Raw genomic sequence first — 26,798 nt, 5'->3', positions numbered from 1 at the left:
GCTGAGGGATTAACAGTGTGTTGGAGTTTCTTTATGGGATATTTCCCTCAACCCTGTTTTTATGTAGTGAGCAGTGGTCACAGCTTAAAAGGGTTATATACATCTGGCAAGTCCAGTCTTTTCCAGATGACAGAAAGGTAAAGAATTCTGAAGCTGTAATTTCCTCTGGTTTCAGGTCTCTCTCTCCCCTACGTGCCAGCAGCCATTTCAGAGCAGAAAAAGCCTCCTTTATTCTAACTTTAGCTGCATTATGTACTTACGGTCTGCTGGGTAATTATTGCTGAAATTAACTTGATTACTTAGTAAGCAATTAAATGCTTTTGATGCATAGGAAGAAATTTTCCTTCATTAAGAAGGAACTTTGTAGCAATAAACTTTTTACCTTTGTCCAGTTACTTTATAAATAATGAGAAACAAAAGGCTCAAATTCACTCCTGTTACTTAGATGAAATCTGTTTACTTTTGATTTCAATAGCAGTCTGCCCAGTACTTCTGCTGAACAGTAGGTCTGCCTGAACCCTGACCTTACAGTTCTGACAAAAATTATAAATAAAGGAATCATTAAATGATAATACTGTAAAGTGAACAAAACACAAGAGACTGTGGGTAAAAATTAAGATGTGCAATATCTTGTAATACATTTGTAGAGGCTGTGGTTCACAGAATCACAGAATGGTTTGTGTTGGAAGAGACCTTAAAGCTTATCCAGTTCCAACCCCCTGCCATGGGCACGGACACCTTCCACAAGACCAGGTTGCTCAAAGCCACGTCCAGTCTGGCCTTGAGCACTGCCAGAGATGGGGCAGCCACAGCTTCTCTGGGCAACCTGTGCCGGTGCCTCACCACCCTCACAGGGAAGAATTTCTTCATAATATCTAATCTAAATCTACCCTCTTTCAGCTTAAAGCCATTCCCCCTTGTCTTGTGACTACACACCCTTGTAAAAAGTCCCTCTCCAGATTTCTTGTAGGCCCCTTTAGGCACTGGAAGCTGCTCTAAGGTCTCCCTGGAGACTTCTCTTCTCCAGGCTGAACAACCCCAACTCTCTCAGCCTGTCTACATAGCAGAGGTGCTCCAGCCCTCTCAGCATCTTTGTGGCCTCCTCTGGACTAGCTCGAGCATGTCCATGTTCCTCTTGTGCAGGGCGCCCCAGAGCTGAATGCAGTACTGCAGGTGGGGTCTCAAGAGAGCAGAGCAGATAGGGAGAAATCACCTCCCTCAACCTGCTGGCCATGCAGGTTTTACTAATATTCACTCTTATTTGCACTAAAGAGGTTGAAGATTAAACTTATGTATGTATGCAGTCTTACAGAAAAGTAAAGTAAACCAATTCTGTGATGTTACGTACACTGCTGTTGCTGGCCTTAGGCCGGGCCCTTCACGTGGCCACAGGTATTCCCATCTACAGCTGTGGCTCTCTACACGGCAACTAAAGGCAGTCAATAGAGGTACTTAAAAAAATGGCTAAAACCAAAAGAAATCGCAAAGGAAAAATGCAAATTACAGGTTTATTTTCTCAGATATCTTTCAGCTGCCTGTACCAGGTCTACACATAAAGCCACTCTGGTAGCTACAGTATTTAGCATAACCTGGCACAGTGCTGAGCCTGGTTTTAGAGCAAAACGACTGGTGCCTCTCATGATGGGAAGGCAACTAATTAAACATAGAAGATGCTTGCATATAGCTACCTGCCATCCACAGAACAGTAAATATGTGGCGATCACTCAAAAGCAATCAGCAACCAGGAATCCACTGCTTTGTGAGCTCAACAATCATTTGCTTAAATAATTCATAAATTGTTTCAGTGATAAGTCCTGGCCAAGCAGAGCTCTCTGAAGGAGGCTCCTTGCACAAGCAGATCCTCTCCCGCTGTGGAGAGGGGAAACTGGATGCTCCTGTTGCAACACCAGCATTTGAGAGGGCATCAGAAAGAGGTTCTCCTGGTGCTGCTTCGGCTTTGATGGGGAAATCTTTGTCTCATGCTCCTGCCAATCAGGAGTGCCCACCTGGGCAGTGGCCTGTGGTGCTTCCCATTCTGTGTCGCATTCAGCTGGCAACCGAGGGAGGAGGCCAGCAAGCCCTGGTAGAAAGCTGGGCAAAATTCAGCATTTTCCCAGGTTTCCATCTCTGGTTTTAGTGCAGCAGTCATGCACAGTCTTTCCTTTGCCAGATATTAAACGCTTAAGGCAAAGTAAACATCCTTTCTATGGTTTTTTAGACGTCTATCCCCCAGCAACAATCCATGAATACAGCAGCCCTTTGTGACAGTTTACTTTTTCCCTAAAACAACTTGGAAAATTATTTCAACAAATACTGCTTTATCCCACCATTATTATCAATGAGTTATTACTTATCTCTTATAAAATAAGACTTACTTAGATGACAGCGAAGAGCAAGCTTCCAGGAACTGTGCACGGCCAGGAGAACAGAGGCAAGGCAAGAAAAATTAAATGTAAAAATAAGCAGGAAAATGAATGTGTGTATAGCAACCACCGGAAAAAAATCAGCTATAATTTAGTAGGGTATAAATTAGTCTTGCCCAATTTATGGATATCATTCTTCTACACAAGTAATTGGCATATTGCATGAACTATACTTGTTTTGTGTCTCACTCAAAATAGCATTACTTTCAGTCACCACTACTTATTTACTTATTTATTACACAATGATAATGAATTATGTGTATTACACACAGTGACCGAGACTTCTCAAAGCAATGTAAAGAATCATTGCCACCCCTCCAATACAGAAGCCAGTTTATTTTAACGTGAGACGTGACAAAAATCTCCATTGCTTATTAGAGGAAAAAATAAATAAATCAAAAAACTAATCAAGTGGTGTATTCAAAAGGGAAGGTTTTAAGGAGAGGCAAAGGGGAATGGCTGCGCAGGGGACCAAGCTCCCCTCCCCCTGCAATTGAGGAGAGGGAATACCATCATCCACTTTAACCACAACAGAAATATCCTGGCTAGTAAATAAAAATACACAGTATTCAAAAAGATCCCCCCCCCCCCCCCAGTTCCTATCCATTCCTTATGATTCAAGATTATCTTCAAAAACCTGCAAGTATTCTAAGGATACCAAGAGCCTTTTAAGTGAACACAGGTGAAAATCTGAGCTGGGAAGCACCACTCAGTTAGAGATCACTGCTTTAATCTTATATCAACTAGTTCAAAACCAAATTTTCTTCTGCTGGGAATTCTGCCTACAGAGCTTGGGCCATCTGTGTTTGGTTTAATGGGAACATTACCAGGTCACAAGCACACAAGCAGCAAACCAAATGCTATTAGCTATTTATCCTGTTACAAGAATTATGTTTAAATACCTCAGTGCTATTTCTAATCCGTATTTAATAACATGGCAAGATACCAGCTGAACATTCTACATGGAGACAAAATTCTTACATCCTTTTTAAAGTCTTACAGGGAATTACTTCAACAAAAGAGCATTATATTCTTGAACACATAGGTCTGGGAAAAAAAGATTAACTGGCATTTCAATGACACATCCTGTTTTATACTTCATCATATAATACTTAACCTGTGACACACAGACATGCTGTTTCAATCTAAATGCAAAAACTATATATCTGTGATTTGTGTTGTAAACAAATAAATAAGAAATACCCAAATAAATAAACTATTTAATGTAGCTTCAGGGAGTTGGTCACTGAAGGCCTGAGAAAATAACTTGCCAATGGCATTCCAAAGTCTAATGTTTAAATCAAGAGGTGAAAGTGAAAGATTACCCTCCAACAATTTGTGATATTTTGGTCCACATAGCACATAATTCAAATAACCAGGTAAAATATCATATAAAAAACCTGCCAGCTCCAGAGGGAACTGGCAAAGATGTGTCCTGAAAGAGCAGTTGAAAACTGGACGTAAGTACCAGCCAAACCCCATTAGCTTGACAGAGAGGGTAGCTGAAACTCTATTCCTTCCCTTCCTGGTGCAAATTCTAACTCAGGGGTATTCTTCATCTGGCTCTCCCCACCACCTCATTTCTATTCACAGGCTTTGGGAAAATATGGGATACACGGTATTGCTAATTAAAATACAGGTTTTAAATAAATACAGACTACATGAACCATGCTGCAAACCAATCAGCTATAACACTGATATTCCTCAAAATAAAGACTGTTTGTGGTCCCTGCCCCTGGGGAGCCCCTGGCCCCTGCTGTGCTCCTGGCAAAAAGGAGGCTGATGGACTTGCTGAGAGGTTGGTAGCGTGTTTGCTTCTGCAGGCAGCATAGGCCTCAAAATCTTTAGGTCTTCATGGTATATTTGGATCCCATTTCAAGTTTCATCTGCCACCATTACGGAAAGAAAACTACTCAGGTTATGTAACAGCTTTTAAAAATAATTTCAAAAATAACTATCAGGTAAATGTCAATGATTCTCCAAGACACAAATTAGCATTTTTCTGAAATCTGAGTAAACGTTTAACTTCTTTATAAATACCCCATTTGAATAACTTGGAAAAGGGCACAAATCTGCAACTCCAGTCCTGCTGTATGTAGTTCACTCTTAACAATTATATTTCCAGTCTATTTTGAATATTCACATATGTGCTAAAATTTCGGCATATGAAGAGGAAACAGACAAGACCAGAGATGCCACACTGGCATCTCTGCCTGCCTGTGAGGTTTCACCATAACCACCTCTCTGCACATGGCACACCAGGCAGCCAGCCGGTGTGCCAGCCCCAGGCTCCTTGCAGGCAGGAGGCTGTGACAGGCACCTTCTTCCCAGGGAAAGCCTCCAGCAATGGGGTTGGTGGCAGGCTGTACAAGTTACCGCTGTTTGCTTTGAGAAGCTAAATATTTTTATGAAGGAATTAAAACACTTCAGCGCTGACAAGGCAGGTATTATTGAAAGGAACTGGAACGGAGTCACTCAACTTGTTCAGGCCTTTATCAGTAAATAATCAGACATTGCAAATGGAAATGCATACAAGTCTTTATCACAGTGTGACATTTTATTATCTGAGCATGAAAATAATCATTTAACCTTCACATGGCATTTACTTACACTCCTCGGGCAGAGTTCAAGGAACATGCAATTTCTTACTTTTTAAAAGAAGCAACAGGACTTTTTTAGGGGAGACATAGAGAATAGAGTCAGTGATGGCGCTGGAGTCATTCTCCATCCTTCACCTCCCCTTTCATGTAATATGTATAACATTTCCTTTCACTACCTTACTCCCTTTCCTAGCTCTAAAGATCAGAGATCTGTCTCTTGCTTAAAAGTACATGTCCGCTGACGATTCAAAGCGGCTTCACCAGAGGTCAGCATCCTGAAAAAGTGTGGTCATATTAATAATTTCCATTGTCACTCCTGCTTCACAATATTTAAACTAACTTCTAAAAAACAGTCACAAATATAATTTTGCATGAATCCATACGAGACCGCAGGAAATGCCAAAACACAATGGTCCTAGGATGGCTAACCTTGGCTGGTATACCCATCAAGGTGGAAAGCCCAAAAAGGCAGAATTGTTTGTGGAAGTGGAACCATCACAAGGTTGCCTAATCCTTCCCATGAACAGGACAGCAAAGTCCTGCAGTGAACCCATTTCAAATGGAAGAAGTCATGGGAGAAAAAATTGGGTTAGTATTAAAGATATCTAATAAACAGAAACAGACTTTTTAAAATCAACAAATAATGGTTTATATTTAGTGTTAGGGATGTTAGTAAAACCAAAATCCAGATTCTCAAGTGGACTGGGCATGATTTGTTACAATCTTGCTGGGAAAGGGACATGGTACCTTTTCATCTTTTTAATGCCTATCGTACCCTGGTTTCTCAAAGCACATGAGTAACACATCTCTTATTCCATAAGCAATCGCAAAATCCACAGAAACCAGAGGCTGCTGAATGCCATTGAAAACCTATATACTGCTACAATGGGAAATAACAGCAAATAGGCCATATATTGCCTAACGGTATGATCACTGGATATTCCTGGCTCCTTGCATTTTATCTTTCTAATGCTGTCTCACTTTGCAAGCAATTATTGTATGTTGATGGTGTCAGAGAGAGAGCAGGGATAAGTCTATGTGTCTATGGCTCTGGCATGACAAAGGGACACACACTGATCTTCCACTTATGATCCAGGTAACATCACAATCTCAGTCACCCACATCCGACATCCTAAGTACAGGGCAGCTATTGCTGTCTCCTGCGTTTCGGCAGCTATGCCTAAACCCCTTATGAATGAATATAGGCCTAACATTGACAGGTAATATTTCCCCCAAAAAAAGCTCTTAATTTTTATTTAATGAAGACCATTTGTAAATTTTCACCTGAATTTTCTAATAGTTTAATTTTAGTATAGTTGTAATTTTTAACTAATTGGCTAAATCCCTTTCCTCCACTTGCCCAGAAAATCATTCACCACACACTTATGCTTCATATTCATGAATGCCATAAGTCCTGTAGATTGGTTTGTTATCCATCTACACACAAACAGGAATCAAGCCTCAAATTAAACAGACAGCATGAAAATTCCCAGGCACAACTGCACGATAATCATGCAGCAATCACCAATGTTTCTGAAGAAGGCTGCAGGTCTCCAACCAGATTTATGAAATGAAGGTTCACTTCAGACAAACAGGGACCTAAGACAGAAAGCAGACAAGGAAAACTTCCATCCTTGCCCTGGTCTCTGATGAGCACAGGTAAGACCGGCCTTTTAACAAAGACAAACCTCAAAGAGTGGAGGCAGTATGGTTGAATTTTGGGCAGCAAACTGACCTTGTCAGAAGCTGCTGCTGGATTCAGCCAGCAAGAAATGCAAGCTGTGCCCTACGGCTGAATCAGGACAGTCTCTCCGCTGTTTAGCAAACAGCTTAAAATAGCACGTGACTTTAAGCTTGTGCTTAAGCAAAACACATGGTGAGGTGCTTTACTGAAGCAGTGAGCTCAGAGTAAGAAAAGATGGGAAAAGGTCTAGGAATGGAGCTTTAAAGAAATTTACTTTATTTCAGAACTTCTTTTGACTAAAACAAGCCTGCAAAGTGCAGAGATCTGCAGTCACACAATAAATAGATGCTTAAGGCTTGTACAGTCCTATGGCACATGCAATTTTAGGACTTCCAAAGCACGGACAAAAAGATGACTCCAAGAAGCATGACTAGATTACACACACACAGAGCACATTACATGCAACTTTGCATTTCTCATCACTTACGTCTATCTGTTGCTTTGTGTCTTTCTGAAACAGGACTTGGCCTGTCAGTTGTCAGAACTGACACTGGCATAAACAGAGCGCACCACTGCTCTGCTAAGAGCCCCTCCGGGAGCAAAGCAGCAAAACTGTTTTTGCTGTAGCTTTCAAAACTGCTCTGTAGTCAGCAGTTCCAAGGATCCTTGTTTCTCTGTAGCAGTCTAAGCCTTAGGAAGGTGGCAACCTGAATGGCCAGAAAGCAAGCATGAGAAGTACAAATGAAAAAGACTGCACATTCAAGAAATCTGCACAGCTTTTCCAGAGAAAGGTTGGTATTGCTTTCACACCAAAGTCTACCAAGCACAGTTTAATTGAAGACTGCTGGAAGAGTACTCAGCTCCCAGAAAAACTGCTGCAGGTGCACCCAGCACACACAATAACCTAAAGAGTATGAAAGGAATTCGTAATGCCAGTTCCTCTTAAGCTGCATTACGGAACCCAAAATTGCCATATTCCATTTCTGAATAGAAAATAAAAAGGGCTGAGAAAGGGCAAATACCCACGGGAAAGAAGCCAGCTTCCTGCTTTGTACTACAGTCTTGGGAACAGACCCACAAAATGTCTTTGAACAAACACACCTCTGCTGATTTGGTACTTCTTGTACAGCTGTAAGTAGTCAAAGAATCAAAATCACCATACAAATAGCTCATTAACCAGGAGCCAGAAAAGAAGGGCCATGCTGGTTTCACTGGGCAGCCTCATAAGGCTCAGTCCTGAGCAGATTTGGTTTGATTCTGGTTTCAGCACATCTAGCCTACACCATGCTCCTGCTACACTCCAGGGGAGGGGCTTTCTCCTGAATGACTTTTCCCTTGTTCTAGGTTAACTTTCATGACTACTCAGTTATAAAAGCACATAGGTCTCTTAGCCAACTGTAAAACAAAACAGCCGAAAGTGGTGGAGGGAAACAACGTATTTTAAAAAGTGACAGAATTTTACCGGCAGAAATGTCATGCTTGAAGAAGGTACACAAAATGGAACTTGAGAAGTATAAAAACAGAGGGTGAGGAGAAAGGAGTAGGTGTGTTCCTCAAGGAAAACGCAGTGTGGTTTTCACAGAAAGTGAAATGCGGCAGCAGTGGTTGGAATGCAGGCAAAGAGAGGCTGGCTGTTTTCTACCACTGCCCAAACCATATCAAATGGTCCCCTGCTCATTTCATGGCAAACTGTATTCAGTGGCATCACACTAACCTAATGTGCTCACCTTTGGCAAGCTCTGTAGAGCTCCCTTTGCTTGGATAAATATTCAATAACTAAACTTTTCCCCAAAACTCTTTTAATCTGTAAACACGGAGCTAGCATGACTCCGCACATAGAAATCTTTACTTTCCACTTTCCCAAAGTCATCTAAACATGGGGCTCCCATGGTGAACCTGCACTAAAATAGGACAATAAGCATGTGTATACTTGCATTTTAATACAGGATTCCATCCCTGGCAGCATTCAAGGCCAGGCTGGACATAGCCTTGCTTTAGTGCGAGGTACCCCTGCCCATGGCGGTGGGGTTGGAACTATTCTATGACTGACTATTCTATGATTCTACATCAGCTGTTCTCCTTATAAACCATACTCACCTAACTGATTTACAGACTGATTGCATCAGTGAGCAAAAATTAAGATCTTAAGCACAAATACTTACTGTAGATGTTTACATTAAGCATCATACACAGCAGAGTCCACTGAATGGGCATTACAGGCTTTTTTCCAAGGATCTGAGCTCCTGCTGCCCATGGACTTTTTACCTACAGCACTCAGAGCCCAGAAGTTCAGTTTATACCTTAAATATATATAAACCACAGATCCATCGCATCACAGAAAAGGAGATTCTGTTTTGTGCTCTAGTATAAAACACCCATTGCCATTTAAGTTGGATATGTTAACTGCAGCGTTTGGAGGCACAGATGCAAACACTTGTTATTCCTGTCCTATCTCCTGTCTCTACTCACAACAAGGCTTTTGCTTTCTCATTTATTAGCACTTTTGATAATTCAGCACAGCTCTAAGTATGTGAAATCAGTCAAGCACGTCTCAGGAATGGTGCAAGGAAATTCTGTTTCAGTAAAGTAACCTTGGCCCCTGGCAGGAATTAAATAACTGAACCAAAATAAATTACTTTGATTTAGAGACCAAGAATGTCATGAAATGGAATATGTTATGAAAGTCTATTACTTTTCATTGAATAAAATCTATTCCCTGAGGTTCATGGTCAACTTCTACTGTATACTCTTTAACCCAGAAACTAAGCAAGTAATGTTTTGGAAGATGAGCAAAATCTCAGAAGAAGATTTTCAGAGAAGGCCCTGTGCTCAAGCTTGGTTGTTTGGCTGACTGTTTGTGTTCAGCAACTACAGATAAATCACTATCCCTAGAAATCTCTGGAACAATGAATTACGCAGTTCTGACTCTGGTGTTTATATTTCCTATCTGTAAGAAAATTTGAAATTCATCAGTAGATAACCCTGGAGGTTTTTGGTTGTTCGTGTTTTTTTTTTTTTTGAGGAGTGTGGGAGTTTTATGATTGACTGTTTTGGGGGATTCTGTTTGGGTTTTTTTGTTGTTGTTTTCAGGTTTAGGTTTGTGGGGGTTTATTTCATTTAGAAATAAACTCTTAAGTCCTACATAAAGGTTTAAATTGCTTAAAATTAACTGACTAATTTTAGTGAGAACTCCATTTCATTCAAATGTTATGATAAATATGACATTTACTGAAGTTTCCTGGCAAATAAAGGTCTTTTACCACATAAGGAAAAAGAAAAGCATACCTATACCATTGACCTTAGAAGACCAGCTAGCAAGCTTCAACATCCACAGGGTGTCCTACCCAAGGTCCCACATATGCTTGGTTGTATTACCAAAGACTGATTGGAAAGTGTATCTGGATGATATACTTTGCAAACATTTACCTTTGAAACACCAGCAACACACAATGTTGCTATCTAAAGGAAATATATGATAGATACTGTTTCATGGTAAAATGGAAACCAGGTAAGCACCTAAGTGAAAATCTCAAAGCGATTCTAATACGGCTTTGTCCTTACAACCAAAAAGTCTTATGTAGTTCAGCTTCATTAAATTCCGTCACCCAAACACAGTTGTCTGCTGTCTTTGAGATGCCCTAGTGTAGCCTGCCTGGCATTGAGCTGCTAGTCCACAAGGGCATTATCTACGATAGATGCTACTAACACTCTAAAAAGAACAAGCTTGATCAACAATAATTAAAACAAGAAACACTACTCGTCATACAGTTATTTCTTAAAAGTTTCTTTCTGATGGTCATGCTTCTGTTTGTTATTCTTGGAACATTATTACCAAGTACTTCAGTGTTAGCCAAATCTAGTGTAATGCTCCCTAGCAGGGAAACCGTGATGATCATTCAATCACTATTACTGTATTATTTTCTTATGAGTTTTCTCTAATCATGGGACTTACTCTTAAAATTCTTCTGTATTTGTATTGTGCTATCAAATCATGGCACAGCCCTCCTATTTCTAGCACTGTGCATGCAGGCAGAGACAGCAGGCTGACAGTCCCATTCCCCCACCCCCCCACCCCCCACCCCCCCATCTTGACCATTTATGAAAAAGCCAAAAATCAATAGACAGGTGAAATTAACAGCAATAGGCATGGCAAAGAAATCAGAAACAGGACACACATCAGTCTCAGTATTTTAAACAGCCTAATCACTTCCCTGCTTCTAGCAGTGCTGTAGAATGCTACTTTTAAACAGATGTTTGAAGAAGGTCAGGGAGCTGATGAATAGTGTATTTATAAGGAAACCCCCAGCTGCACAGAGGAAGCACAGAAGGTGCTTGTGAGAAAGGCAGCAGAAGGGTGGAAGAAGTCAGCAGCACCTGCAAAGTAGAGGTGGGTGTCAAAATCTCAAAAGCATGTAAGACCTAATAGGCAGACATAGAGTAGTGATATTATGGAGCATAAGAGGGGTGACCATGTCCATTAGAAACACACATGGGAAGGAAAGCATTAAAGGCTGAAAACAAATGTTTGCATCCAGTTTGGATCACCTTCTCACTTCCTTAACCCTTTAGTTTTAGCAATGGCTCAGAAAGGAGCACCATGTCTGTGGACCACATGCTGTGATCAGATACAAACATTCAATAATCCCAGAGTTCATGGTTTCCCATGCTGGAATCCACTCTCCCCTTTTTCCCCATCAAAATGTATCAGCAGCTATTTAAGCACACCATTACGTATGTTAAAACCTACTTTAACATACATAACAATCTCCCTCTTTTTATACTCCTTTCTTGCTGCCAAGAGAAGAGTGGAAAGATAGCGAGTGTGTCTCAACATGACAGCAAGAACAGCATGTACATGAACTTTTCTGACAGCAGGAAATGGAAGTGCTTCTCATTTCCCAGGATGGTGGCCTGGAACATTTTGGTGGGTAGGGAGATGCTGTCTTGCAGGTACTTTTTTCCTCCATTAAACTGGAGAAATTTGTTCCAACCCCTAAAAAACTAATCCAATCTCAACTAAACCAGCCTCAGCTAAAAAAAAATAATAATCTAGCTGCAGGTGAGGTAAAATATTCAAGCTTTGTAACATTTCTCCCCTGAAATCATTAGAAAAGCAGCTATATTATTTTCTAGGCATTCTTAAGTGACTAATGCTAAGTCAATCATGAAAAAATGCTCCTTCTTTGGTCTTTATTAATTCACAGATATTTTCAAAAACTGTGCTTAATCCTAGTATTTGGGGACTACAAAGTCACAACAGCTCTACTTTTGACCACACTGCTATTCCATGAAGCACGCACCCAAGTGCAATAATGCACACGTAGTCCTTCTGACTTTGGCCTCTGCCACTCTCCAGCATTCTCTGATGAACGTAAGAGCATACAACAAGAATTTAGCAAGTTACAAACTGGTCCTTGCAAAGGTAACCTAACCTTGCAAAGGTAACCTTACCTTGCAAAGGTAGCCTAACCTTGCAAAGGTAAACCCAGATACTCGTGGAGAAGGAGTATGTTTATCATAATTCATTCGAACTACTACTGCTTGAAGAAAATTGCAGACAGCATGGCCGTCAACCACAGTTCATGTTGGAAAATCCCAGTATCACATTTTAAATAGTATTTTCCAGTTTATTCTACCTCAACCCCTTCTCACTGCATTCTGTGGATCTTAAAATCCCTTGAGAACTCATGTCACAAGTCCCAGCTAGCAAACGGATGCTGCTGGGTACAGTCCTACCTCTGCTCTCGGTCCCAGCCCCACGGTGAGGAGGTCACAAGCAGCATGCCCAAGTCCACAAAAACTGAGATCCCTGCATACCCTTTCCATTTCAACCTAGAGAATCCTCAAGTAGACTAGCACAGGGCCCATCAGGGGAAACTGGGGGAGACCGTCATATCTGTGCAGCCCCACCAGCTCCCAGAGGCGAGGGGAGGAGTAGGGACTGACCTTCAGTCACCGTGCTGGGAGCCCTATACCATCCTGCCTGCTGGAGGAACGAGGAGCCAGCAGTAAGTTTATTACAGGTGTTAATAATCGAGTCACCTTTGCTAGGCTGGACTTCTGCCTGCCAGATTTAAATGCTACCCATCACAGGAGCTGTCCAGGGCTCCTGGAGGAGGGGAAGGTCGCGCACCCAGGTTTCCGCACCAGCACCTTACCTTGACGAAGAGAGAGATGTCGTGTTCCTGTTTCTCCTCATCCTCCTCTTCCTCCTCCAGGGCGGCAGGCGAACCTCTCTCGTTCTCGTCCTCCGCCCGGCCGTTAAGGCTCCGACGTGCCGTGTCCCCCTCGGGGCCCGGGGACCCGCTGCGCTGCTCCGCCGCTCCCCCTGCCCCTGCGGCCTCGCTCCCCTCTTCCGCCACCGCCGGGGCACCGGCTCCCTCCTCCGCCACCGCTGTCTCCACTCCGTCCTCTCGGGCAGGGCCGACCGACGACCGGCGCCCGCCGTCGGCCTCTCCTCCGGCCGGCAACGCCACCTCTGCTTCCTCACCGCTACTGGGAGCCACCTCGCTCCTCGCCGGGGCCACCGCCTCCTCGGCTGCCATCAGGGCTGCCTCCCGCACCGCATCTTCGAGGTCTTTCCCAGCCGGTGCTGTCCCTGCAGGCTCCTCCGGGTCTGTCCCAGCGGGGGCTGGCTCCCGCACCGCCTCTTCGGGATTTGTCCCCGCCGGATCTATCCCCGCAGGCTTCTCGAGGTCTGTCCCCGCCGGAGCTTCCTCCCTCACCTCCTCCTCGGGGTCTGGCCCCGCCGCCTCTTCGGGGTTTGTCTCCGCCGGGTCTTTTGCCATCGTCTCCTCAAAGTCTGTCCCCGACGGGGCTTCTTCTCTCACTGCCTCCTCAGGGTCTGGCCCCGCCGCCTCTTCGGGGTTTGTCTCCGCCGGGTCTTTTGCCATAGTCTCCTCAAAGTCTGTCCCCGACGGGGCTTCTTCTCTCACTGCCTCCTCAGGGTCTGGCCCGGCCGGCTCTTCGGGGTTTGTCTCCGTCGGGTCTTTTGCCATCGTCTCCTCGAAGTCTGTCCCCGACGGGGCTTCTTCTCTCACTGCCTCTTCAGGGTCTGTCCCTACCGGGACTGTCCCCATCTCCTCCTCGAGGTCTGGCCCCGCCGGGGCTGCCTCAACCTCCCCGGGCTCCGTCCCCGCCGGGGCCGTGGCCGCGTCCTCGGGCTCCGTTCCCGCCGAGGCTGCCTCTTCGGGCTCCGTCCCTGCTGCGGCTGTCCCCTCGGGCTCCGTACCTTCCGGGGCTGCCTCCTCAGGCTCAGCGCTCACCGGGGACACCGCCGCGCCCTCGAGTTCCGCCCTTGCCGGTGTGGAGACCTTGGGCACGTCTACCTCCGCGGCCTCCTCCACCTGCTCCCCTCCCGGCAGACCCTCGCCCCCCAGGCTTTCCCCATCGGGAACTCGCTGCTCAGCCCCCGCCGGAGGCCGCTGCTCCGCGCCCGGCCGGCCTGACCTCTCCGCCGCCCCGTCGGGGAATCCGCTCCCCGTCCCGGCGCTGCCGCCCGGGGCCACCTCCGCCTCGGCGGCCTCCTGCCCAGCCATCGCCACCCCGCTCAGCCGCGGCGCCTCGCAGTGGAGGGACCCGTCCGGGGACTCCGCCGTCTCCTCTGTGGACACCCCTGGCTGCGGCTCCCCGGCGGCCGCTTCCTCATCGCCTCCTTCCCGAGGGACACCGCTTCCCTCCAGCGGCAGGGAGCCGGGCCGTCCCGGGCTCTCCGCCATGCCGGCCTCTCCACCGGCCGCTGCCCGAAAGAGCAGCAACACGGGCGCGTCCGGCCGCCGGAACAAACGGGAACGAAAGGGAAGCAGCGGATCAGCACCGGGCACCGACGTGGGGGACGGCGGCGCTTGCGCAGGGCCAGCCCCGGGCCCGCTGCGAGTGGGGAGGGGGAGGAGGGGAGCAGCCACAGGTGCGTGCGCTCCTCCTCCTGCAGCGCCTTTCCCGCACAGGACAAGGCCAGCACGTCCCTCGCCCCCCGCCCCGCACTTCGCCGCGGCAAAGCTCCTCTCCACTGATTTCGGCTATAGCTGGCACGGGAAGAGGGGCGAGAGCCTAACCGTGACCGCGACCTCGGTGGCACCAAGCGCCGCCAGCCTTCTCTCCTCTCGGCCATCTCTTGCCTACCTGCCGGCTGCTTGCAGGTGCTCGGCGGGACTGGAGCCTTTTCAAAGAGTGCCCCAAAACCTGTCCCTTCCTCGCCGCTCCCCTCTAGCAGCCCCAGCGGGTCTGGACATGCCTGCTAAGCACCTGCTGCCCTCCTATGCTTTGCCTCCCCCACCCCCCAAAAGCCCCCCCCCAACTCTATTTCTGCCCTTGCTTTTCCCCTTCGCTGCTTTTCACAGCCACAGGCACAACGTCACTTGCAGCCCCCCAGACGCCCTGCTGCTCTCCCCAGCCAAAAGCCTTGTGGTGCTGGCAGGTGGGACAGACAGCTACCCAGGGGCTGAGGGCTTGCTGGCCACCAGAACAAGGCGTGGTCGCCGTTCCTCAAACCCAGGTTTACAAAGGGAACCGCTAATCCCCCTGCTGCTGATGATGCACTGAAACTGGCAGAGCCCCGACAGTTTTGCAAGGGTTTCTTAAAAATACAGATGAACCAATACCTCATCTCTGCAGGTACTCGGTATCTGAAGCGTATTCCCAGCCTCTTTAGGCTGCACCAAACATTGTGAAGAAAGAAAAATATCCTTATCGGCTTGCAAAAGTTGTAAGAGGAAACTTCCAAACTCTGTGCAAAAAAAAAAAACCTACACCTAGATTTGCATACTTTTAAGTAGCTTTTCTTCATATGTGACCAAGTGAGTTCGCTATGTGCCTCTGTGAGTTTGCATTTAAATGTGATGAGAAATAGCATGTTCTGTGCCGAGAGGGTAGCTGGTGTGAAAGAAGCGCTAACTTCTAGCTTGGGTAAGGCAGCTTCAGGTTTATCCCACAGGCCTTCTGTTCCACACATCTTTTCACACTTCTGGTAATTTCCCTGGCTTCTGGAGGCCCTTTACAGAAATAAGGACAATCAGCAGGTTCTGGTGTGAGGATAAGCTGCAGTAGATTTGCTTGTAAGAAAGAAGACATTTTCTGGGAGATACAGCCAGCTCTAGTCCCACTCTTCTCAGAAGTGATTTACGAGAAAGCATTACTTAAGCTATTGGAATGGAAAATAGTTTTCTAGGTGCAGAGACAACAGTGGATGCAAAGTTAGCTGAGAGGAGTTAGGTATCATATTTAAAAAACATGCAGTTAAACAGTTTTATGTATATGTATGTAAACCCACATTTTTATGTCTGAGAGTGGAAGGAGCAGAGACAGACTGAACACACGGGTTTGGAATGGGTGGGAAGGGAGAACACACAGCCAACAGGAGATGGGAAATACTATAAAATAAACCATTCCATCAATACCTGTTCTGAGAAAAATAAATAGACAATAATACAATAAACAATCCTGAAGCTAGTTTTCATCGAACTTATGCTTGCCCAGGGGTGCACTGCCAGTGAGACAAAAGAACAGGAGCAGTTGTGTTCAAAAGAGATGCTTCTTGAAGATTTAGGAATGGAGGCTTAGCATCTGGCAATGGAGGTATTGCAGCTGGACCCATTGTAAGGCAATTATTTCACTTGTCTTTTATGGGTTCTGATATTAGTAGAATGACATATCTCAGTCACCTTATTTATACATAGATAATATTGGTTTACTTGTCCTAACCCTTGCTGAAGGGTTCTAATTGCAGAGCTTATTCATTAACATCAGTATCCTATTTTTCTTTGTCTATTTCCTGCTCTGTACCTCATAGTAGGAAACAAGGTGAGGATTTCAAGGCCAGCAAAAAACCTTTCAGTGATAAACACTGCCTCATAGTTAACACTGGGCAATGTTCAAGTGTAGCAAAAGATTCGCTCTTTAAATACTCATGGAAGTCTGACAAAGGAGGACCAGAAAAGGATCAGCAGCTGTCAACAACACCTTGACAGACAAGGTGTTGTTACCTTTGTAGGACAGAGAAAAGTTTAAGGTATAGTGCTTGATACATTACCATTTTTCTGTAGTAATGATTGCTAGTTTGTAACAGATCTTGCTGTGTTTTTCCTCAAGAATAGGAACAGACATTTTTGAATTCTGCTGGAGTTGACACCTAGCAGTGACACGTGCAAGCACTGGGTTAATGTCACTGATCTAGCAGGTCAATTTGCTGGTCCCCGTGCAAGCAAGACAAAGTAGGAAGTTTGAGAGGCAGTGACAAGGTAAAGGGTGGTGTAGGCACAGTTCAGAGGAGAGCTGACCAGTCAGCTTGACATTGCTCACCCTTCAGTATTGTGGTTTCACAAAGGCAGTTTTGAAAATGCACCATTAAAACTGGATCTGTCTCAGTGAAATCCCAGAGCTTTGGATATCTGTTGTTTTGTGCTCACTGCATTCAGCACTCTCCCCCTCTATCTCACTTACTTAACAATTAATCTCTCCAGGTTCACACTCCTCCCATACACTACCTTCAAGCTCTTTACACCCCATCTGTTTCTAAAATAGGTCCTTAGCTAATAAATACTATTTTCTCAGTTCGGCTTCAGGAAGGATTAGGGCAAAACTTCTTAATTTAAAAGATGAGTGCAGGTAATTAAATATCACAGATGTTAGACATTAGTGGACAAGATGAAGATCCCTTTACAGTCTGTTAGCGAACAAGTTATATCCCTGGGGGAATATCTCAATTAGGCTGTACTTGCTTGGATTATTGTAACTTCTTTTCCTTTCCTGGTTTACAGGGAGTTGCAGAGAAACGTTGTTTTTGCAGCCTGAGGTAAGGAAAAAATGCCTATGGAATTACAAGGGTCCCAGCGAAGCCCTCCCCACCAGCCTGCCTAACTCCTGGGACAGGTCAGCCTCACTGCAAAGGGAGCAGACTAGGGTATTTGTTCATGCCTCTGAGAATCCAGTTCACAGTCCTGTGCTGTGCCAAACACACATATGCCAAATATTTAATGCTTTGCCCTAAAAAAAACTAGAGTTATGGACTCAGCAAGGCTTGTTTTTTTGCCTCCCTGTGCAGGCCACTGACTCCCACAGAAGCTTGCTCTGCCTGTTCCTTGGTGCCTGCTCTTATTGAAGTTGTGCTATTTCATCAAGCATATGCATCTGCTCTTCTAGAGTTTGCTGCATTTCAGAAGTGAAGCTACATATTCCCAGGCCAAAAGCTGCCTGCACACCATTTGAATTCTGCTTGTTTCTGCCAGATGCTGACTAACTACTATTTTGCACTGAAGCCAGAGCGAAATAGGGGTGAGCAGAGCTTCCAGAAATCAGGGGGTATTTAACTGGGTTCCCCACCATGGGATGGAGGGAGGGATTCATCAGAGTAAACATAGACAGGTATAAACTTCATGTCTGCAAACCCTGAGGCCAAAGAGAGAGATCTAGTGAGCCGAGTAAGTGAAATGATTCTTCTCATCCCAAGGTAGATGTCTAAAGCAGACCAGATGGTCCTTGACAGAAAAGTGCCTATTTCTCTACACTGACTGTACAAAGACCTGAGGGTGATTGGCTCAGAGGGGTGATGTCTGTGCTAAACACATCTAAACTCATATGAGATGAATTCTACCCCAGGTGATTCCCTTACAGACTGAAACTTGAAAATGGACAGCCAGCAAAACATGGGCCAAAGCCTGATTACTTTTTTCTGCATTATTGTTATTGCAGCTGGTGGTTTAACTGGAATTTCCACAAATTACTTGTGGTATAAAACATTATTCCCTATAAGAATACAACTGCCTAGCCCAAAACTATATTAACATTTGTATGTAAGCCAGTTCTGTATTCTTCTATTTAAAATGTTTCAACTATGGAAAAGACAAAATTACAAGTGAAAAATATAGTATTGGAGAACTATAATTTTTAGTGCTTCCAAACTACATGTACGTTTGCTATGTTAGTCTCTGGTTTCTCAAACTTGTGTCAAGAAGTCGGTGTGGCATTCTGTTGCTTCATTGTCAAAAGGGTGTTTAGTCTAGCCAAACAAATTGAAAGGGAGAGATGCCTTGTTGAAAATCACAGCAGCATGCTGCTTATTGCGGTGGGTGTGTGATACCATCTGTATTTAGTGTTCTGAGCTTCCCAGCACTAAGCTGATTAGGGGCAATTGGCTCCCTTCCCAGCTGCTTAGAGGCAGTCTGCTTGGGAAGAACCTAGGGATGTACACACGCAAGGTGGGAAAAAACCTGGTGGTGGCCTAGGAAGCACAGAAAGCCAAGCTACCTGTAACCAAGGTTGAAAAAGCAGAGAGAGCAGATGCATCTTCTTGCCAGATACTACCAGTCCCTCTCTTCCTGCAGTTTGTTACTCAGTTCCCTGAATTCCTGGCACCTCACAAAGCCACAGGCACCAAAGCAGCCTGTACTTAAACTCTGAATAAAACATACTGAAGTGTCTCGGAAAAATAGAAGAATATCAATAATAAAGCTTTCAGGGGGAAAAAAAAATAAATAAAAGGTCTCTGTACTGCTAACTATTTTAGGTACTTAAAATCTGTTCATTCTCTCATTTTCCAAAAGAATCTTTGACTTTCCTATTCTTGTATTTCGCTTTTATTTTTGCTAGCAATACTATTTTAATGAAGCAATTATGTCCTCCACCTGCGGCAGGAAAGATAACAAACAGACCTTATATGTAGTTTTTTTATTGTCAACTATCATCTCTAATTCAATAAAATAGTGGTTTGGAATTAACTTTAGAAGTGCTCCAGAAGCATCAATGTCCTAGAAAGTATGATGACTGTCCTGGAGCCTTGTATTATCTTGCTTGCTAGATAAAAAAAGGCCAGCTTGGCACTCAATTGGTTGTTAGCCGTATGTCTGGCTTGAACTCTGGACCTGCTATCATTTTGGACAACTCTGGGGTCTGCCCAGGCTTTTTATTCCACTCGGGAAATCCCCGTCAAATTATTTCACTGAACCCTGTCCTTTCCATCACTTCAAATGCCTTTCCACCATTTCCATCCCCTACCTCATGCACCATTGCTTAGGAAAGGGTGTACACACAACACTATTTAAAGGACCATCTTGATTTGCACATGATTCAATAGGATTACTGATATGTTTAAAGCTAAGAGTCTTTACCAGGATCTGGGTCTTATTAAGTAACTGTGATTTCATTATTGTCATCCTCATAATTCCTCCCTCCCTCTATTTTCTGACACATGCTGTGACACTGAATTTGGGGTGTAAGTTTAAAAAAAAAAAAAAACTAAATTCTCCAACTTCAGCTGAATTTCATCTGTTCAACACATCTGAAAGCTAGTCCTTAAATTAAAAGCTCTTTTGGAGAAAAAAACACACCTTTACTTGCTTTGCAAAGTGCCCAGGAGAGATTTATACTCACAATTAAATGGATAAACTATATGCAGCGTTTCATGGTTTCTGTGTTATAAATGCTGCTTTTCTCACATCAACCTGGTTTACAAAACTGTATATGTAATCCTAGTTAGATCCATCAGAGCATTTTACTGTGGAACCTAAAAAACACTCAAAGCTTTTCCTAAAGTCCAAGAGATTTTCTTCACTTTCAATAAAATGTCTAGATTTTCTTGAACTCCTCTATTATTTTGATTCCTATTACATCAAACTGACATTTATCTTAGTTTCCTATTTTACTGTGCCTGATGCATCTTGAAATAATTTCTTAAAATATAATCCCTAATCACAGCTCTTTTGATCTCTTTCATATCCTTGTTTCTTTTTTAAACCTCAGTTTACCTTCCACAGCTCTTAACAGCTTCCTCCCCCCACCCCGCCATGCAAAAATCCCATTCTGTACCATTTGCACCTGAACTTGGCTCTTAATACAACTCTTCTTTGCAAAATTCAGAGCTGGTTTTTCAATTATTAGAACTTTAAAAATAATCACAGATTTTGAAAATAAATATTAGAATATTTCAAAATAGTCATAAAATTATTAGAGTTAATACCTAGCTGATATAGAAGTCACATGTGCAATCAAGAAGTATAATGATCATTTGCCTTTTATTACTGATGTTGCAGTATTTGCAATTTGGCTGTTACACTTACTGTTGAATGACTCAATTCATTAAAAAAACAGACCACATCTACACGTAGTTATCTGTTAATTAATGCATAGCTTTCAATTCAGCAGAATTTTCTGAAATATTCTTATAAAATTTAATAAAAGCCTTGAAAATACCTTTTTTATATCACCAATAAAGAAATCAATGTTTTTACAGCCTTGTAGTGAGAGGCTGCAACAGGTGATCTCCAGAGGTCTCTCTTCAGCCCTGCTTTCCTTTTGCTTAGTTCAAATGTGAGATTCCCACAGCATCTATGCAGCTGACTTTTTTCTTTTTTTTTTTTTTTTTTTGAGGAGGTGTTTAGTGAAGCAGGTTTTGGTGCATAATGCTCTAGAAGTGATGATAAAGGGTAGGAAAATGTACAAAAAGGCAAACATTACCTGCCTCCCAGATCCATTTTTCACTAATGTTCATTTCATTTTATTTACGTGCAAGTTATACCACAATCTCTCTCATCTTCTTTCTCTTTTTTCTCTTCTTCTTTTTCCTTTTCTTACTTTTTCTTTTTCTCTCTTTTCCTTTTTCTTTTCCTTGATCTTTTTTCTTGGTTTTATCTTCCTCTTTGATTTATTTTTCTATTTTGTTTTTCTATTTTTTTCCCAGGATTAGGAACCCAACCCTACTATTTCTGTGAACAGCTTTGACACACTTTTTACTGAAATTGTATCATATATATTGTTCCTTTTCAGAAGTGCTTACTGACAAAACCCATTTGTTCTGCAGCACTTATAAATGAGCTTTACAGTAAATAAGTAACCAGGCTTATTACTGATTGCTCCTGAAATAAATGGCTCTTTTACCTCTACTATGTTTTAATGCTTCTCTATTTTAGGAGCTGACCTACCAGAACGTAGTTTAAAAATCTGTAAGAGGTACACAGTAACCTGCTGCCATATTACAATGAAAAGCATATCATGAGATCTGAGGTGCCATCCAAAGGTGGCAGTGACCTTGGGAGTCCAGCCCTACCAGGCACAATGCAAATATAAGATGCATTGCCATCTAACTGAGAACAGTGTCAAGGAAGGAGCATAGTGAACCTTGGAAGAAGGGAAAGATAGGTACAAAAGAGAAGAGATTGTGCTGATAGGCATTTAACACAGCAGCTGATCTGAATCAGTCATATGAGCTTTGTGTACATTACCTACTCCTTAGCTTGTTAAAAAAAATCCCCAAACAACTGAGGACTTGTTTCTTAGCCTCTTACCAATACCAAAATAAAGAAAACAACTTCACTGTATTTATTTTCTTTAACAGCATTTTATTTGTATGTTTCTTCTCTGCTTCTACTCTTCCAAATATTAGGAGTGCTTCTGAAAAACACTCCAGCTAATCCTACCTCTCCTGTGGGTGCTAGGCCCTTCAACAAAAGCACAACTACACAGTATGGAACAGAGAGGCTATCACTCTGATTTCTCAGTCTTACTACTGTGGTTTTGAGAAAGAGGATCAGTCTGCACAAGTTCAAGAAGTTAAAAAAAAAGGATGGTTTATTCTACTGCCAAATGCAGTGCCCCAAACTGCTATCTAAAATAACCCTTTAGGTTGTGCTGTTGAAGACATTTTGCTATGAGAGCCAGTCATGGGATATTTCCAGTCAACATAGCTGGAAATAGCTAATGTAGATACTTGATACAATACAGGCTGTAGCAATTCCTTGAATGTTGTTGTCTACAAAGACCAAAAAACGTATATAAAAGTGATCTGTACACATTTTTTTCTAAGCAAACACAAAAATTAAACCTGTGGTAAGGGTGTTTTAAGATGTATGTTTGCATTGGTAAAGCTTGGGGAAGGCTATCAAGCTGGAGTAAGTGCACTCAGGACACCTGGTTACTGTGGTCACCGTGGTGGACAGAGGCTGAGGTAAGCAAGCAGGAGGAAAGGCAGGGAAGAACCATGGTGCTGCAGAGGTACTGCAGGAGCTTAGCAAACAACAATGGATGGCATCTGGACCCTCGGAGAGCAAGGATAATGATACTCAGAAAAAAGAATTCCTTGGGATGTGTGGATTAAGTCAAGAGAAGGAAAGGGAACATGATGGGGAGAAGTATGGACCAGACATGAAATCACTTTCAGCAGCTCTAAATGGAAAAACACTTGCAGGACTGGATTTGCTTAGCTGAGCAAAAAGAATAGTGAGGAGGGACTCCACTGTAAAGGATCAAACACTGGGACACTTTTTATTACAATTGAGAAAAACATAACAAAACAAATGGCTATCAGTGAGAACCAGACAAATTTAAGCTAGAAATAAACCATAACTTTAATGGCTAGAAAGAAAACATAAAGAAAACATTTAACATCAGAACAAACAGTTAAATAAGGCTGGGGTTTTCCTTTATGTTTATTTTATTTTGAGGTATGTGCTTTGCTCAGACTGAGTTTAAAGTAAATGTAGTGAGATTTTGTGTACTTTATATATTTACTTTAAGATGACTGGCTTGCTTTAAAGAGAGTCAGAACTCTGTCTATGTGAGGATGCTTGAAGGAGAACAAATCTATCTGTGAGAAATTAACCCAGAGGGGCTCCTTGGCAGGTAATATGCACCTGAAAGAGGTAAACTGAAGTCTTTACAGAGTAGGATTTTCAGCAGAACTTCCTAGAAAACAAGGCATTCAGGATGGCTGCAGGAAATGTAGGAGGCAAAGCTCTTTGGGCAGCCTGTGAAGGAGCCACTACGGCGTGGAAAGGTCCTTCTGGCTCTGGGAAGGCATCAGGGATGGGCATTTCCCCTCCAACAATGGAGGGTATGCACTTCTGCATGGGATTTTGAGAACTCCAGCTTCAAACCTTGTTAATGAAGAAGATCCCCGCAAGTCAGTGCTGTTGAACCAGTCAGGCTTTTATGAAGTTTGTATGATCTACCAAGAGAAATAACTATCTAAAATACTGTATCATACACTGCTTGTCCATGGGGATAGCATGAGTATAGATGAAGTTATTTCTTTGACCATCTTTTAGATTCAATAGGATGGTTGGGTTGCTTTGAGCTTGGATGTCTGCGAATGCGTTGGACGTTGGACATTTTTTAATTGTAAATTTAGATGGTTATTTGGTTAAAGTTTAAGACATCAATATTTTCTATTACATATATATGCAAATAACTGATAGTACAAATATTTCAGTGTTAATGTAAGGAAGCAACTGAGCACACATGCTTTTGTACATGCAGGATATGGAAGTAATGAAAGAAAATTTACTTTAATGAAAACTATGCTATTGATAGCCAGAATTAATCTTCAGTGTTAATATATGCATTTTAGATATGCATATCCTTTGTTAAAGTCTATAGCCAAGGAATGATTGCAGTACTGTTTTGTAAATAGGCTTCTATGAAGGAAAAAACCCTCCAGGTCTTCTGAAGTACTGCCACTGATACCAATGCCCTGTGTTTAAACTGCTAATTATATCTACTTATGTACAATGAAAATCTATTCTGAGGAATATTAAATAAGGCAGTGGAAATGAGTGTTTAGGATGTAAAGTTGCTCATAGGGATGCATGTTCAGTCATTCTCCAAACGTTTTCCATTTAGTTATAATTAAGTCCTGTACAGGATTGATTTGTGGTGGTTGAATTTTTGTTTGTTCCCCATTGTGGTTAGCTACTTTTGACTTGAGAAGCGAGGATCTTTGTTGCAAATGGAATAAAAGTAGCCCTCTCTCGATCCTTCGTGCTTTTCTTTCTACCACTAGATGGTAGTGTGTGTTTAAAACAGTTGAGTGGCGCTGCCTAGTGTGCCTTAAGCGATTTACCCGAGGAATCTTTCTCCCCTGCGTGTAAATAAATCATTATCGTTAATCATTGTCACTTACATTAAAAGATACACTCTGCCTACAGAGTTGAACATCAGGGTGAAGATCTATTTTTGTCTTATTTTACCAACTTCTCCAGTCAAAAGTTTACCTTACATTACCTTCCTATGTAACAAAAAAGAAAGGCTGAATCAGTCATTAAAACCTGAGATGAGTGAGATTAAGGTTTAATTTTTCTTCTGAAGTCTACGATTGAATTTAGCTGTAGAAAGTTGCAGCTTGCTTATATATGTGACTTTTCTTTGAAGGTAGCACTTGTCTGATTTTTTGTGAAAGCTGGTGTGAGAACATACTGACTTAATGTCATTTAGCACAACTGATCATGAAAATATCCTGTACCTAAGATGACAGCTTATCTCTCTGAAAAGGCTTAAATGATTAGAGAGGCTGAAGAAACTTCTAACAGGAGGGAGAAGGCAAACTATTATCTGTTCACATGGTATTTTTCTTCTTGCTGTATCCTGCAAGATCTCATTAAAATTGACTAAAACCAGTAATCCATCAGTTCAAAGTCTTTGATCTGTTGGAAAAAAAAGGTCAGCAGTGCTTAAGTGAAGACCGGGTAACAATTGTATGTCAAGGAGTGAGGCTGTTGCCTCTGCTGTAAACTTTGCACAGTGCAAAAACCAATAGGTGTTACAGCATTAAAACCTGTCAAAAATTAGTTTTACACCTGGTTCAGTTTTTCATGTTGCTGTATTTTGGAAGAAAATATCTGTAAGAGTATTTTACTTCAAACACTATTGAAAATATTTGCTGTGTCAGAACAAATGACCTACCATAGCCTGCATCAGTATGTCTATAGAACGTTTGCAAAATGCAACCTTGTATTTGACACAGTAATGTTTTCCAAGTACACACTAACATGTGTTATCTACAAACATGACAGTTAAAAAATGGACACCGAGAATACCAGACATTATGAAATGGAAGAATTTTTTCAGTATCTGGATAGATGGCACCTGATGACAAGATCACTCTGTGATGAAATGTTGCTTTCTAAGTAAGCCCTGGGACTCTCAGCTATAATATAAATGCCAACTGTCCCCTCATTCATGTCTCTGGGAAGTTTCTTGTAACTGGAAATGAGAATAGTATTAGCACCTCAGACTTTCTTATAAGAAGGAACTCCTGTATTTTGCTACCAGTTCTTCATAGCAACTCAAGTACATTTTGCTAGTACCTATGTTTCTGGTATCAAACTGATGGTTCCTTCCACTTTTCAGACCTCATTCATTCTTATGTAGCCCTGGAGTGGTACATAAGAAAGGATGGTTAGTGCTTTGCCAACTACTACTGCCCAGCATCCTCTCATTCCTTACTGCCTTCTACTACTCTGTATTATCCTTGTACTAGTATAGGATGTCTGAGGTAGATGTGTGGATGTTACAAAAACCTACGACCTCTCAAGCTCACTTTTGGGCTTTCCCACGGAAAACATCTCCTTCATGCCCAAAGTAAGGAGGAAAGGACACAGACATGGCATTATGTGGCATCTTTTACAAGTCTTAAGTCACAACACTTTTGGTCTTGGCCAGCAACAGGATACTTCTGAAAAAAGTCCAAAGAAAGGGTGAAGATCAGCTACATCAACTGCCAGCAAGAGGAGATGCCGCTGTCCACTGTTACCGCTGTATTTTCCTTCTTCTAAGCTTCCCTTTGTTGTCTGTTCAGCCAGCTGCTTGCAGAACATGAAGGGCTGTTTGTCCTTTCCTTAAGGCAGGTAAGAGAACCAAGGTGTACATAATGGTGGCATTTGACTGATTTACAAGTGTTTGAGTAAGGTTTTTTTTTTATTCATCTGCTTATTGCAAAATATTCCTTATCAAGACGTGTTGTTCTGTGCTCCAGCCGTGATGCAAAACACAGCCGTGTGGCTGCAGCAGGCCCTGGACAGTCACCGTGCCCCTGGGTGGCTGCCACTGCCCCAGGCCGCGCGGCCGCGTTCGCAGGCTTGCGCCCAGGCTCAGCTCCCTCAGGCACGGGCAAGTTGACCGCTACCCTCACTCAAGATGGCGGAAGCAGCGTCTAGCTGGGACAGGCCACCTGTTGCTGCGGCGGCAGCAGCTTCCTATTGGCTCACAAGGAGCCGTGCACTCTGCGCCCGGAGGGGGGGGGCGTGGGGCGTGTGTGTGTCACGAAGGCGCCGGTTGAACGGGCGCGGGGGTTAAGTGAAACGGAAGGGGCGCGGGCGGGGGCTGTAAGTT

At 43.1% G+C, this 26,798-nt stretch overlaps 1 protein-coding gene across 1 annotated transcript in view; it reads right to left on the bottom strand.

Annotated features, from left to right (window-relative positions):
- CLIC6 (chloride intracellular channel 6) overlaps window positions 1-14,510 on the bottom strand; it is a 29,196-nt gene extending 14,686 nt beyond the window's left edge. Inside the window, exon 1 of the mRNA XM_062622282.1 lies at window positions 12,866-14,510. Coding sequence (XP_062478266.1) covers window positions 12,866-14,425 — 1,560 coding nt within the window. The 5' untranslated portion in view covers window positions 14,426-14,510. The remainder of the gene's footprint in view (window positions 1-12,865) is intronic.
- Between the last annotated feature and the right edge of the window lie 12,288 nt (window positions 14,511-26,798).

This window comes from Pezoporus occidentalis, unplaced genomic scaffold (assembly GCF_034315485.1).
Source record: "Pezoporus occidentalis ecotype Australia unplaced genomic scaffold, CSIRO_AGI_Poc_V1 ctg24, whole genome shotgun sequence".
Classification (NCBI taxonomy): Eukaryota; Metazoa; Chordata; class Aves; order Psittaciformes; family Psittacidae; genus Pezoporus; species Pezoporus occidentalis.
Note: the sequence above shows the minus strand (reverse complement) of the source record. Positions and strands in the feature narration are given on the sequence as shown.